The following is a 15,211-nucleotide window of genomic DNA, read 5'->3' as shown; positions in this document are numbered from 1 at the left end:
TAAAGTGGTCGTATAAATGGAAGAATGAAAATCTTTGCATGTTGGGGAGCTAAGGGCAGGAGAGGAAATCTCTGCTCGTCAACCTGGAGAGAACTGGGCAGTGAGCAGTGGGACGGGCTGCAGAGTGCCTCAGTCACTTGGTTCAGCCTGATGAGGCCAGGCGTCGGCAGGCAGCGAGAAGCAGGTCTTGTGGAAGACTAACAAACGTGTGTGTGTGTGTGTGTGTGTGTGTGTTTTAGCCTCGGGACGCGTTGTGTGCAGAGATATTCCATCAACACTAAGTGGCTCCCACATAGCTTTGCTCATGGATGCTGTTCAAAACAAGCTGTGTGCATTCTTGCTCAGCGAGGCTTGAAAACACAGCGGATTTTGTTTGCATGCATTGGGCAGGGGGGATTCTGAGAGCAAAGGAAAAGAGCGCCTTTGACAGCGATAGATACAGATGGCTTTGTTTGCAGCTATTTCACTGTTGCTGTCATGAGTTGCGCTGCCTATCTGAAACTTCACCAACTGTGTTAGCGGCTCAGATTAGAAAACAAACAAACGAAACGTTTCACAGGGATTTTTGTTCCTTATTCGTGCTGATGAGGCACCTGCCTATGCGAGGTGACAGCAGCGGGGCTCTGAGTGCTTAAAGCAGTCGCTGCCTTTTGTGTGCTGCTCTGACTGCCAGGTGCAAAATGAAAGCCACTCCTGGAAAGGTTGAGCTGTGCTCAGAATGGCTTTCTAGAAGGTGTCTCCTGGAGTGGAGGAATTTCATTAGGTGGATAATAGTAATGATTTGCTTTTTTAACTCTCTCAGGACTCGTTCTAACTGCGTGGTTCGAGAACCACCATTTATTTTGTTTCCTCCTTCAGAGCTGCAGGACGTCTGCTTGTGTCCCATCCACATGTGTAACTGAGGCATTTCCCGTCGTTGCGAGTTAGATGAGAACGTGTACCCACGCGGGGCTAACGCCGCGGGCTTTGCTCCCACAGCCCTGTTCTTGCGTGGGGCGGTGAGGAGCGAGGGGTCCCGTGGAAGCTGCGGTAATTTAACTGAGTGGGACTGATGCCTCTCGTCCCATTTGGTCGTCTTCCGCTCGAGGTTCTGTGAATCCGATTAGAGACACTAAGACCGTGCTGGGAACGCTGGCGCCGCTGTCCCTGCTGGGGACGCGAGAACCCCGGCACGAGGCGCTTCTCTTCGTGTACCCCACCTCGAGGGGGCGAGGAAGCCACCGGGCGCCCTTCCTTGCCCGGAGCGGCTCGTCGCCGCGGGGCCCGCAGCTCCCGCCCGAGGCAGCTCCGCGGGGCGGGGCGGCTGCGCGGGCGCGGCCGGGATTGGCTGGCGGCGGTCGGAGTGACGGCGGAGCGGGCCAACCGGAGCGCGGGCGGGCGGGCGGTACCCCCCGCGGCAGGAGCGGGCCCGCGGCGGCGGCGGGCCGGCCGGCAGGGGCGGGCGCGGGGCCGCTGGCGCCGTGCAGTGCCCGCATCCCGGGCAGCCGCTCCGTGCCGCCCCTGCTCCGCCGCCGCCGCCGCCGCCGCCGCCGCCGCCGCCGCCATGGGCCGCGGGGCAGCCCCGCTCCGCCGCCTGCTGCTGTCGCTTCTACTTCTGCCCGGCCCGGGGCCGGCGGTCGGGGAGCCGGAGACGGCGGAGGAGCGGATGGAGTACCGCGACCCCTGCAAAGCCGGTAAGGGGGCGGGCGGGCCGCAACTCCGCGAGAAGTTTGGCGGGTGGTCGGGGCCTCGCTCCCCGCCGCTCTCCGAGCGCGGACCGGGGCGAGCCGCGCTCATTGTCGCGGCGGCTGCCGGCGGTGCCCCGCGGTCCGCGCTGCCCGTCCCGGACCGTCCGCGGGAGCCGCGGCCCCGCGCGTGGGGCACGCGCGCGTTGTGCAGAGAACGGTGCCGCGTTCATCTCGCCTCCTCCCGCACCCACCTGTCACCCGCTGCTCCCAAACGAGAGCTCTTCCAAAACGCCGAGGAAATGCCCGACGGGGCTTCGCATTTTTTCCCCCGTCCGTGCGTCCTCCGTGCATTTTTGCGGCGCGTCGGCTGCTGTTCCGACTTGTCCCGGGGCACGGCTCGCTTCCCGAAGTTGCTGAGTGCTTCGCGGGCTGCCGGCGTCCCGCAGCTCTGCCGGCTCTGCTCCCCGCTCAGAGGAGGGGACGGGGCAGCAGAGCCGGGGAAAGCAGCACCAGCTTCGGCTTCGGACATCAGCCAAAGCTCCCTGCCTGTCTGCCTGCGTCCAAGTTACTGCATCCTCTCTAGCGAAGCTCTGCTTGCTGCTTTCGTTGCTTTCTCCGAGTTTCTTCATTCCCGCGTTGGATGGCGTTGGGTCGTTTCTGAACGTACACTGACTCTCCTTAACTGTTTTGGTTTTTTCACGAGCTTCCATCATCACCTGTGTCTTAATTTGCAGGGAATGTCAACTCAGATTTTCTCTTCGGGAAACTGGTTCGTACTCTTAATGCATTGCTATTGTGTGATTGTTACTCCTTTTGGTTCTGGCCATCAGTTAACATTTCGATCTTGTGAATAGCAGGTCTGCTAGAAAACTGGCAATCAATATCTCATTAATCGTACTCTATTTACAGATAACTACGCAAAGTCTTGCTTTCTTGGAACTAGGAGGGACTTCAAGCGTGGTGCGCGTGGTCCCCTAGCTTCCACATAACGACAGCTTCCCTTGATACCAGCTGTTTTCTGACCACTTTCAGGGCATTTGTAGCTCTGTCTGCTCACACAGATGAGCTCTGTCAATAGGATATCTGTCAGAGCTCCTCTCTCTATTCTGTGTTGCAGATTGCTTAACTGGTCTTGTATGTAGTTTGTGTTGTGAGTGGAGTGTTTTATTCCAAAATTAATCGGTTTCCTCTTTTCCTCTGCTTGTTGCTTGCAGAAAATGTTCCCTCGATCAGTGAGCTGTTTGTGATACGATACGTGCATACCGTCTTTGTGTCTGACTCTTACTTGGTAATGAATTCCTCTCCCTTTCTTTCCAGAAAAACTAGGTTTTAGTGATCTGGCTGCGATTCAGACCTGGAGACCTGAAGTTTAATTGAGTTTCCAACATCATCCGGGGAATCTGTGGCAGAAAAAGAGAAAAAGGTTCAACCTGTCAATTACCTCCCTTTGTGGCAGGTCCTTCCCTTTTCCTGCAGTTCCCTCGTTTCCACCTCTCACTTCTGCTCACACACAGCCTGCACTGAAGCCTCCCTTCGTCATACATCCTCACCTCCTCTTGTGATCAACATACAAACCCAGTGCATGTTATTCCTGTTGGTCCAGTTCGGCCAGGATCAATTCTGACTTCTCAGTGTTTGTCTCTAATGCTTTTCTAGAGTCTTTCCAACAGAAGAGAAGGAGTGAACCTCTGGAGATCACACAGTCCTTTTCTTGAGCTCAAGACCAGGCTGGTTTGTGACAGTGCTGGCAAACGTCTGTATCTGGTGGATGCTTTCAGCCAGTGTAGACCACCACTGTTTTGGATTTCTTGTTGCCTAACCTAGGGCTCCAGGTACTGTGCTTTAAGTCTGCCTTTTCCACCCAGTTCTTATGGGTGAGGTGGACAGTACTTCTGCTTTGTTGCAGCCTTTTTCACTCGTGAGCAGAGCTTCTTTTCATGTTTCTTGTATCCCAGTCTACTTTTCTGTAGGCAATACGACTCTTTCAATTGGTCCTGATACACTGTGCTTTCGGCTCTTCAGACTACCTTCTCTCCATGTGCTCTCAGTCTAAACTGAAGTGCGGAGTGCTTAGGCTGCAAGACATTTCTTACCTGCTGTGTGCCTATCTCTATGCACTGAGCAGATCCAGCCTTTGAAGTCAGCCCAAAACTGAAGCAGGCAGGACTTTTACTACGTGGATTCATTAGACATCACCCCTTCTCCTCACCCTGACATTCACGTGCTTCTTCCTCTTACAATATTAGACCTTTAATAGACCTAAGTAAGGGTTCTGCACTGTAAACGTCATCCCAAAATACTGAAATCCAGCTGAAGTTAATGAGCTGCACCTCTGTAAATAAGACACCTGTAATGGAGTTGGCCCTCTAAGTTGGGCTATGTAGGGGCAGTTGTCTAATGATTATGTAGGAAACCTGTCAAGCTCTGTTTCTGATGTCCTGTAACGCTGACAAGTCTATTTAACTTCCTTGAGCCTGAGTTTCTGTGCTAGTGAGAGATCATCAAGGTTTGTCTAGGAGAATGACTGGCAAGAGGACAGTGATTGCAGACCCTGCTGTGAACAGCTCAGATGCTATATGCTTTATGAGGGCAAGTTTTTGTTGTCTTTGGAGCTGGCACTGTGAGACTTGGGGTGATAATCCAGTTGTCACTGCAGTTACAGCCTCCTGTATGTGGTATTGTGGCTGCAGATTACATGCAGACTCTAGCCCATTGCAAAGACAGAGGCAGCTCCTCTAATTAAATGTTTTCCAAAGCTGTTAAAACTATAGTGCTGTACTTCACTTCTGCAGGCTAATGGCTGTGACCCAAAAGAAATGACGGATTTAGATCTGGCAGGTGAAGAAGTGAAAGCTTGCCAGTTCCTTACCCTGCAGCTCATGCCCTGAGGGTGAGTGCAGACTGTTGATGGTTCATCTGCTAGGCCCTCAGTGAAAAACCTAGCACGTTGCACTAGCTGTGGGTATAATAGTCTCTAACAGCAAGGCAAGACAGACAGCAGCACAGTGCAGTGACTTCTTAAGTCACTGCAACTACTGGGCTACAAGTATAAATGTGTCCAGCCACCAGGACTCAGATGCTGATAACTCCACTGCCTCTTAGTCTTTAATTCCAGCCATCCTCTGTTTCCTTTTCATAATTTATGGCTGCTTTCTTGCCTTTTAGTAAGGTATGTAGTGTCTGAATGAATGGTAAAGGGAGAACTGAGGCAGGGCTGTGCAGTTGGTTTGGGTTGCCTGGGGAGATCACAGTGCTGACTCTGCTTGGTGGTTTTTGCTGAGCGTTCTGTCATGTCACTGGAGCTTTGGAACGGTTCAAAGGTTCCTTCTCACATAGGCTCTGTTACAGGTGGAAAAATGTTGTAAGCCCGACCTGTCCTAGCTCCCCCTCTGTAAAGGCAGTGCCTTTTGTCCTGCGGGCAGTGAATTTCACTTGAGTTGTGGTATAAAACTCAGAAGTCCCATGCAGACGTTTCTGTGGGAAGCTGAGGAGCTTGCTGTCAGGAACCGAAAGCCATGGGGGGCTAATCACATGGGAAGGAGGAGGGGGGAATCTGTGATGTCCAGTTTTCATGAATATTGTTTGGGTTTGAGTTCTCTCCATTGGAGCGCAGATCCATCACATTAACAGGGAAACTTGAAAGCTTTTTGCAGGCTACCTAATGAATCCAGCCCACTCACCCTGGGAGGGCCTGCAGTGACAAACATGAGAATAAGCCTGACTCTTGATCAGAGCTTTCCTGCATTCTTGCAAGATGTCCTTTCTTGGGAGGGAACAATTGTGTGAGCGTTGGCAGAATATTTTCTAACCTGCCTTTTGTTTAGCAATTGCAGATTCCTGTGGAGGAATCTCATTTGTGTCTTACTGTTCTTTCTATAAAGCTTTGAAGTCTTTGAGATGGTGTGGAAAGCCTAGGTGAACTACCATGGAGCTGTAGTGCAGCATTCAGTGTCTGTGTCTCTCAGTCACAGAAGGAGGTGGTGGGAGATGCTGACTTACCTGAGGGCAGCCAGTGTGATGGTGTCAGTACTGGGAGCTGAATACTGGTCTGGAGCTCTGTGAAGCTATATGGACTTGTAAAAAATAAAGTTCCCTTCCTCCTTTTTTTGACATCCATACTTAAACATGTGCTTTGAGGTCAGAGACTGGGATGTAACCCAACCTGTGGATTCCTCAATGCTGATATGAATGTTAGCAAAGCAACAAGCTCAAGCAATCGTTCCCATTATTTCTTTTTCTCCAGTAGGTCATAGCAAGGGTTAAATCCTCAAGGAGGATATTGACTGAGTCTTTTTGGGTGGTCTGAGAAAGAATGAAAGAACAGACTATTAATTTACCTGCTCCAGGGAGGTGACAGCAATTAAGGGGAAACAGGTGGGTGAAGACTACTGGTGACCTTCTGTCTTTATATGCATTCAGTGATGTTACTGTTTGCAGTTGGGGAGGCTGTATTTTGCAGTGGAATAGGGCTGCAGTAGAAACTGCCTCCTTAAAGGGAAGGTAAATGTGACTTTTGTTATAATGCTAGCCAGACACAAACTTGTGGTTACAGCTTAAAGTCAAATTATCCACCAATCATTTTCTTGATTGAAATTGCCAGGTACATTGGTGTAGTGAACTGGAGAGCAAAATCTTATGATTTCTGGGCACAGGAACATTTAAAATCTGTGTTTGGAATCTTTCCAACATTTAGCTGCCTCCTTGGTGTCCAAAAAACCAGGCTTGATCTTTGACTCTTCTTGGAATGTGTTGAATCTACTTGTCCTGTGTGAGATTTAACTCTCACTGCTATACATACAACTCAGTATTTAGCAATGGGCAGGACAAGGGATGGGCAAACTTTGTAAGCGGGAGTTGTATTTCCAGAAAGAAGGCTGGTAGAGTGGGGAAGAAGTGTTTTGGTTGTCATGGACACTTCTTTACAAAGAACTTTTAGAGCTTTTATTGAGCTTTATAGTCTTAGTGCAGTTCACAGGTGCATGGCCTTGACCATAACCTGTGCAGGCTTGATCAGTGAGGATAGCTCATTCCTCAGGTGTTCTGTAGCATGAGATTAGTAAGTCAAAGAGCTCCAGCCAAAGGAATTTAGAAAGCTATGCTGCATGTCCTTCAGGCCTCAAAAGTCCACAAAGCGGAGAGTTTTGGTTTAAGTTACTTCCCACTCATATAGTTGTATTTCACCTTCACAGTCCTGCTTGGAGTTTTCATTTTCCTCCTGTCCTAACCTCCTGCACAGTGTTTATGTCTTGCTGAATTCTTACATCCTCAGTAACCTGGGCAGCATCCCTGTACTGTTGTGCATTTACCTGCTGTGTTGCACTTAATGAACTGGCTCTGTGGAAAAGGCTGTTTGCTGCAGTATGTCAGTTGCTTTACCAATTTCTTTTCCCCCAGGAGACCAGAAGGAAATGATAGGCTGGCTTCTGAGAATCCAAGTCCAGACCTGTCTGTACCAAATAATGGTGCTGGGGCTGGTGAGAACACTGACCTGATGAGGAGCTTGTTTGTATGCTCTTTTCAGAGACAGGCAACCTTGGAAGGAAGGAGGCACTTCTGACAGCGAATGGCCTTCTTGTCCTGGACTGTGAATGTTGCAGATACGAACCTGCAACAAAACTGCTTTCACCTAGTGCTGAAATGTGCTTACACTGCTCAGAAAGGATGGATGATTGATTAGAAATTGTTACTGTTTTGATTCAGATATTTATGACTTCTGCTTTGTAACCCCTTTGTTATAGCTGAGCTCTCTGAAAATGCTGATCTCGGCAGGTTTGTATACTTTGATGTTCAGATCCTCACAAGTGCTTCCTGAACTGGAAGGTTCCAGTCAATAGAAACTGCTTAAATGTGCAAAGAAGCCTTTGATTAAACAACTGTCAATGTCTGATTGCTCCTTCTCAGCCAGTCTGTGTCAGCCCAGATAGGAATGAAGAGAAACTGTTAATTGTGTGTTGAGAAGGGAATCCACTCTAAGCCCCAGCCAATGGTAAATCACCCTCTGCTTTGACCAATACAAACTGTCAGAGGGGGGCAGCTGCTGTTGGTTCATGAATCAGTTCAGCTTTAGACCCAAACAAAAACAAATGACCTCTCAAGTCATTTTGTATTCCTGCAAATATTAGCACCCAAGCAAAAAAGTGTCTGTTTCACCTCCCAGTCCACAGACCCCAAACAACTTTGGGAGCAAACCATCCTAGTATTAGAAGTTCAAGCAAACTTAGTATCTTGCCTCAATTTATTCAGAATTAGTTGTGGAGTAATGCTGAGTCCCTTTGTCTACTTATTATAAACAGAATGATTTAGTCCTGGACAACACTGATAATTATCTTTCTCCAGTTCTCATGTCATAGCTGTGGGTATTGCCAGACTCCCATGCCTCATTAGCCCAACTTCAAATTTAGATAGCATTGCCTGCAAGAATAGTGTTACCTAAACAGCAGTGTTTTCATGTGCTTCAAACTTTGCCAAAGTTTGTTGTTTTGGTTACTGTTCTGCATGCTGTATTTCAAGATTTCAGGTCAGACCTGCTGGGGGTTTGTTCCTTTCAGAGAACAGAATTTGGAGAAGAGTGATTTATGTGCAAACTGTACCCTGGCTTCCACTAGGGCTAGATGTAATGGAGGAGATGGTCCCTGCTCTAGTGACACGTCTGCTGTGGAAGGAGAGGACTGCCTGCAGCAGTGTGTGTGTTGGAAGGGTGCTGTGTGATGAAGAGATTTGTTGATTGGTTTTGCTTTAAATTTCCCTAGGTATAAAAATAGATGCACTAGATTTGCAAAGTTGAAGCTCCCTCTTTCAGAAATGACAGAATCAAGTCTGCTCTGGGGCTTGTAATGAAGCTCCTTGAGCATGAAGGGAGACTTGAAGTACGTGCAGATCTGGAGCTCTGTGCCTATTCTGGGGCTGCACCAAATATAGGTAACAAAGGGAACTTTTGGGTGCATTGCCCATGTCTGTTGTAGAAGTCGGATATAGTGTAGAAAATGAGGCTGCAGAAAAAGCCTGGGTAGCTGCAGGGCAAATAAATTTGAGCTTTGTTGGACTCAAGAAACTCCAGACTGAGAAGCAGCAGTTGGTAAATGATTCTGCCAGGCCAAGAAGCCAGTGTGAACCAGCCAGAAACCAGGTGGTGGGGGAACCTAATATAGTGACCTATGAGTCAGGGGATCTTGAAATGGCTGGGAGTCATGGACCTACATTTCCCTTACTGAGTATCTTTGGCCTAAGTAAGACTATTTCTTGGGTGACGATGCTAATTACCTCAAACTAGATGAGGACAGAGGAGTGATAAAACAGCAAAGTGCTTCAGTTATCTTGTGGAGCCTGTTAGATGGGCTTCAGGCAGTGGAAATTGCAGCTCAAAGTTGGGTGCATCTTGCTTTGAAGTATCAAGGTGTTTGATACTTTAGGGGCCTAGTTTAGATTTCTGTGGCCACCAGGTCTTGTACTCTGCAACTGTCCATATAATTCTGTGCTGCTTTATCTGCTGCTGGTGCAGCCTTGACAAGAGAAAGGCAGATCTCTTTCACTAAAAGTGAGTTTTAAGAAGTTTTGTCTGCTTATCCACGAACCTTCTGAGTTATTTGTGCAGTGTGAGTTCGAGCATGGGCTGTTTTTCACAGTGCTGTTGCAGTTACTCTGATTAGAGACTTACAGTCCAGTTTGTTTTTTATCTGCTGATGCTACTGACCCAGGAAGGCAGAGGTGCTCCACTTCTTGGTGCTTACCCTCTGGAGTTGCTTTTGCAGTGGAAGAGGAAGCCTGTTGTTTGTGGTGATGTTGATATTGGAAGTGTGTTTTGCTCAATGACACTCTGAGCTGCAGCTGGCCATTGTATATTAAGCTGCTGATGTGTTGTGCAGTTGAACACTGCCTGGATTTAATCTCTAACCTTTGATTGTTCTTGAAAGCATGTTCTAGGGATTGCATTCCCACCCACGCTGCTCCTATGACCCTTTCCATTTCCTGGGTGTCTAAGTACGGAACAGAAAAGATTCATTAACCTGGCAAGTAACCTCTTTTTATGGGGGAAGTGATTTTCTGTCACGCTCTGTTAGATCCTATTGATTTCTGTTTTTCCCCTCTTTGGCCTCTTCTGCAATATATTCTCTTCTTTGTCATGCTTCAGTAAGAAGGTGATATGTGATATGCTGGTGTTTTGGTGGCTTTTTTTTTTCTTCTTCTTTTCCCTAGGCTGGGATCTCCTAAGCCCATTGCTCTGCCTTTTCTTGGAAAGCTTTGTTGTTAAGGTAAACTGTTGTTTAGTAATGGGATACTGACATTAGGACTAAGACCTCCTGACTGTCCTTTTTTTTTTCCTGACACCAAAGAGCATTTTCTGTCCTTTTGCTCTCTTTGTACACTGTACAATTATTAATCTCTTGGAAAAGGTATAATGTGTTTGCCATGGAGTTTGCAACTGTGAGTGAAATAGAGACCTTGAAACCATTGAGCATGCCTGCTCTTCTTGTCATAGGCATTGTTGACTGCAGGGTCCTGATGCTTTTGCTATGCCTACATACATCACAGCTACATCTCTGATTCCCAAGCTGAATCTTTGCAGTAACTAGTTAGAGAAATAATTTCCCTTTGAAAGTACACTTGCACTTCTACTAATTTTTTAGCTGCCCCAGTTACAAGAAGTCGTATTCTGAAGAAATGGTTGGCCTTCATGTTGCTTACCCCTACTGATGTTCAGGTTCACTGGATCAGAATGAGGACCTCTGTCCAAAGGGAGAAATAACACTCATTGTGACAAGATTTGCCAACGAGGTTGGCCTAAAGGAAGATGCATGAGGAAGAGTTCCTGTTAATTTATCAATCTTTGTCTTTTGAATAGAAGTCCCCAGACTGCTGTGTGACTGGCATTTCTGAATTTTATGTGAGAGTCTGACAAGGTGCAAGTAGCCTGTGGGGAAAAAAATAATTTTATCTTTTGTGTGTTTTCTTCCATCCATTCTGAATTATATACTGCTGACCCAGAATCCACGCCTTGGGTAGGACTTGTCCAGAGTGCACTAGGGACTTGCAGACTTTCTCCTGGCCCAGAATAATCCCTACCCTCTCGGGTGTTTTGTCTGTGTGTGGAATGGGAAGATTGCAGCTGAATTAAGTGATAGAATGTCCTTGTGTGCTTGTGGAAAACGACTGTCTTTGAAGGAGAAAGTGGAGTTGGAAGTTGTCATTGCAAAACTGGGTAAGCTGGTGCTGTATCAGCAGAAGGTATCATCAAACTTGCAACTAATGGCTAGGGAGGCTTTGAAAGAATGCTATCCAGTGTAAATGCTTGGCTGGAGCTTGGTCACCAGTCCCTATAGGGTGCCAGAAAGTCCTTTCAATCAACATGAAGGCTAAAGGGATTGTGTTTAGGGGTATACATGTCCTTTGTGCATTCCTTTGCTCTGTGATGCTGCTGTGTGGTGCTGGCAACCACTGCTTCCTGAGGGCTGACCTGAGGATACTTTTTCCTCTGGAGAGAAAAACTCTGGAATCAGCCTTTCTTGGAAAGACTGGAGGAGAATGGGCTGCGTTGCAGGTGCTGCCACTTCTCTCATTCTTCCGCTACTGATGATGAATAGAGTGCGACAGATAAACCAGAAGTCCAGTGTGTTCTGGGCTTCTTGTTACTCATTATCAAAAACCTTCCAGCAACCTCCTTTACAAAGTCACAAGCCAAGGTTCTGACTTTGTCTCCAGTCCCCTGCTTTACCTCACGTTTTGCTAACGTACATAATGCAAAGTCCTGAAATTCAGGTTCATGGTTCCAAAGTTCATGGTCTTGAGAATAAACAAAACACTATTGTGATGGCTGTGAGCTGGGTACCCCATTAACCCAGAGTCATGAATATTTATTACATTGGATTACAAAAGAACATAGAGACTATATTGTATTTCCTATAACTTTATTTCCATGGCATCTTTTTCTTGCTGGGTCACTTTAATGTAAGCTTTGCTTATTTAGTTGCACACTTTAAGCCGATTAACTTTTTACTAATAAAATGTGTGTTGACTCCCTTTGTCCCAGCTCCTGTTTGTTTGTACCTACACTCCTGTGACAAAGAGTCACAGAGAACTGCTTTAAGCTCAGGCTAAATCCCCCTGCTGGAAGCTTTGAACAAGCTGAATGTGTCTGGGGGTAATTTCAGTCTTGCATTTTCTCTCTTCCTCTGTCACTGCCTGGAAGTTGGGCCTTGCAGAGCAGACTCTTCTGAACACCTCCTTCGTTTCTGAAACCATTTGTGCTGCTATGGAGTTTGGCAAGAGCATTTCAGCCTGTTATTGTCACTCTCTAAGCTGTGTCAGAATGAAACCAGCTTCTTACTACTAGTGATGGGGGAGAATTGGAGAAGCTTTCCTGCCATGAAGAACGATCTGTGGTTCTTTATGTCCAGTAGTTTCCCATCTGGTAACTGTATTATTTCTTCTCTGCTTACAAAGGTTGCTCTGCCATTCACTGAGCAACATACTGTATGTTCTAGCATTAGTTGTTCTCAGATAGATGATGGCATCCTATTTTTTTTGTTTGTTTGTAAAAGTTGCTTTATAAAAGATTTCCTTCTCCATCAAAAGCAATTTGAACTGGAATTTAGTTATCTGGGAGCCTAAAGGTATGGATAACCAATTGGAAAACATTTTTTTAAACTTTTTATAAATTTGTTTCTTTGTGTTTGAAGCTTTGCTAAAGCTGCAGTAATCCCTTAGAAATTATGTGAATATTTTAAAATGGCTGATCTGCCTCCAAACTAACTCAACAGCCTGTTTCCATTGGACCAGCAGCAAATGCCAAGGGAAGTATGGAAAAAAGCAGGGTAACGAGAGAGTGGTATGTTCTCCAGAAAGTTTCCTAAACTCTAGTGGATTCTATGGTCCCTGAGCCAGAGATCATGGTGGAATCATTAAAATTTGAAAAGACCACTGTGATCTTCTAGTCCATCAGTCTGTCACCACTATGCCTACTAAACCACGTCCCTCAGTGCCCCATCTCCACACTCCTTGAATGCCTCCAGGGGTGGTGACTCTACCACTTCCCTGGGCAGTCTATTCCAATGCACTGCCATTCCTCTTCTCTCTTTTGGACATTTTTTTCCTAATATTTGACCAGGTAAAACTTAAGGCCATTAGCTTTCTTCCTATCATTCACTATTTAACTGGGAGAATAGGCTGACCACCACCTCACCACAACCTCCTTTCAGGGTGTTGTAGAGAGTGATAAGGTCTCCTCTGAGCCTCCTCCAGACCGAACAATCCCGGTTCCCTCAGCTGCTCCCCATGAGATGTGTGTTTCAGACCCTTCACCAGCTTTTTTGCACTTCTTTGAACTCACTCCAGGGCCTCAGTGTCTTTCTTATAGTGAGGGGCCCTGGACTGAACACATACTTGAGGTGCAGCCTCTCCAGTGCCAAGTACAGAGGGACTGCTCCTGTTGACTGCACTATTTCTGATACCTTCTTGGCCACGTGGGCACACTGCTGTCTCAAAGCCGTCAAGGTGCTGCTCAAGAAGGCTGACCCTGGAAAGAGGTCTCTGTTGGCATAAGGGAAGGTCTTCCCTCACAGAAGTGCACTGATGGGACTCACCGCTGGTGGCTGGTGATGATCTGCTACCAGAAAGAAGAAGAGGGTAGGCAGGATGCAGAAGAGGCAAGGCCCTACTCCACAGCCCACTGCAAAGAGATGCAACATCCTTCTTGGGGTGATTTCCCCGGTGCAGCAGCTGGTAATGACAGTGGTGTGGTAGCCATTGATTTTGATTCTGCCTTCCCATCCCATGAACTGGCTTGGCGTGGGTGGCCATTTTGCACACGATCTGACAGTACCCCCCTCAACTGTGGCTGTACAGGGACCAGCAAGAGGCACTGCTAACAGGCCTTGCTGTGCTTGCTGGGGGTGTGATGGAGAGCCTGCTCATCCCAGCACCCCCTGGGTGCTGGTGCCCCAGGGCTGAGTGTACTGGACACTCAGCAGGCACTGCCCTGCAGGCACTGAATATTGCCTCTGCACGCTTTCTTCATTGCTAAACCGCATTTTGGGGAAAGTAACTTCGTGCAACTGAAGATTACAGTGTTAACATGCAGGCAGTGATCACTTAAAATCTTAGAGAGAATTAATTACCTCTGGGATCTCCAGCCTATGCACCGTTGTCAATAAATTGATTGTGTGGACACATTCTATGTCTGTGAGCATATGTACAAACCTTGTGGGAGAACACTGGCATAGGGTGCTGTGTGCACCGCTGCTGCCCAACCAAGGAGCGTTTGTGGAAAGACAGAACCCACAGACGGACTGAGGTTGGAAGGGCCCTCTAGAGGCTGTGTGAGGGGCTGTAAGAAAGAAGAGGAAACAGCGTTTGTGTGATAGGACAAAGGGAAATGGTTTCAAACTAAAAGAGGAGAGATTTATATTGAATGTAAGAAAAAAAGTTTTTTACAGTAAGGGTAGTGATGCACTGGAACAGATTGCCCTGAGAGGTGGTGGATGTCCTATTGCTGGAGACGTTGAAGGCCAGGACGGATGGGACCCTTAGCAACCTCTTTGTGCTGTAGGTGTCCCTGTTTGTTTCAAGGGATTTGAACCAGATGACTTTTAAAGGTCCCTTCCAACTTCAATGGTTCTTTGACTTGATTCAGACCAGCAGCTGCTGGAACTGCCTAGCTGCTGTATCTTTTCTGATCAAGCACAGTGCCCTTCTGCGATAAATAAACCTCATCCTTTTTGTTGTCTTTTCTTTCTTACTTTCTTTCTTTCTTTCTTTCTTTCTTTTTTTTTTTTTTTCCAGTGGGACTGATGATCCTGCCTTCTGTAGATAGCCAGGAGTGCCTCTGACAAAGTCTCACAGCCGTAGGAAACTGGAACCAGTTTGCAATTTTTTGGGCAGGAGTTTTTTCTGACATTGGTCTGCCTGGGCTGGGATTTTTTTTTATTTTTTATTTTTAGATTCTGTGTAAAAAAATGGCTTTTCTGCCTCAAAACTGGGCTAATGCAGGGAGACCTTACTGGCAGTGTTAAATTCTGGCAAGTGTCTCATAGCAGCTCTGTCTCCTCTCTCCTTAGCCCTCTGCTTTTGTCAAACTGCAACCTCCCGCTTCAAAGGCAGGCACACTCCTGACACAAGACTATTTGCTATCCAGAGGGCACAAACATCTTGTCAGGGAAAGAAGCTGTTTGCATTGTAAAGACAATTCATTAAGGCTGGGAAATGTCAAAATTGAAGTTGCTTTTGCACATTCAATCCAGCCCTGCTTATGTGTAGTGATAGTCACTAATTATATGATTGCATTACGCTGCTGCTGGAATAGATCCAACTCTGGGGTGAAGCAGACTGATGGTGACAGGAATCCTTTCTCTTCTCGTGCAGAGCCAGGGAGGTGCACAGTGAGCAAGGATGAAAAAGCCTCTGTCTTTCAGACAGCTGAGTGGCACCATGGCAGTGTGCATACTGATGCTCTGCATCAGTGTTCCTACACACACTTAAGTGAGCTGTGGCACCAGTCTTTTCAAAGGTTCTTAACACCTTTGTGATTTTCTGGGTGTTTGACATGGGAGCAT

The 15,211-nt window shown here is 47.2% G+C and overlaps 1 protein-coding gene across 7 annotated transcripts in view; it reads left to right on the top strand.

The window, feature by feature from the left end:
* The first annotated feature begins 1,543 nt into the window (after positions 1 to 1,543).
* TLL2 (tolloid like 2) overlaps positions 1,544 to 15,211 on the top strand; it is a 104,737-nt gene continuing 91,069 nt past the window's right edge. For all 7 annotated transcript variants that reach the window (XR_010622776.1, XR_010622777.1, XR_010622778.1 and 4 more), the window contains exon 1: positions 1,544 to 1,673. Coding sequence is in view for 3 of the 7 variants with exons in the window: in XM_065746270.1 (XP_065602342.1) it covers positions 1,544 to 1,673 (130 nt within the window). In the remaining 4 variants the exon portion in view is untranslated. The remainder of the gene's footprint in view (positions 1,674 to 15,211) is intronic.

Source organism: Cyrtonyx montezumae, unplaced genomic scaffold (assembly GCF_038088225.1).
Source record: "Cyrtonyx montezumae isolate F1298 unplaced genomic scaffold, pur_monq_1.0 scaffold_4, whole genome shotgun sequence".
NCBI classification, from domain to species: domain Eukaryota; kingdom Metazoa; phylum Chordata; class Aves; order Galliformes; family Odontophoridae; genus Cyrtonyx; species Cyrtonyx montezumae.
Note: the sequence above shows the minus strand (reverse complement) of the source record. Positions and strands in the feature narration are given on the sequence as shown.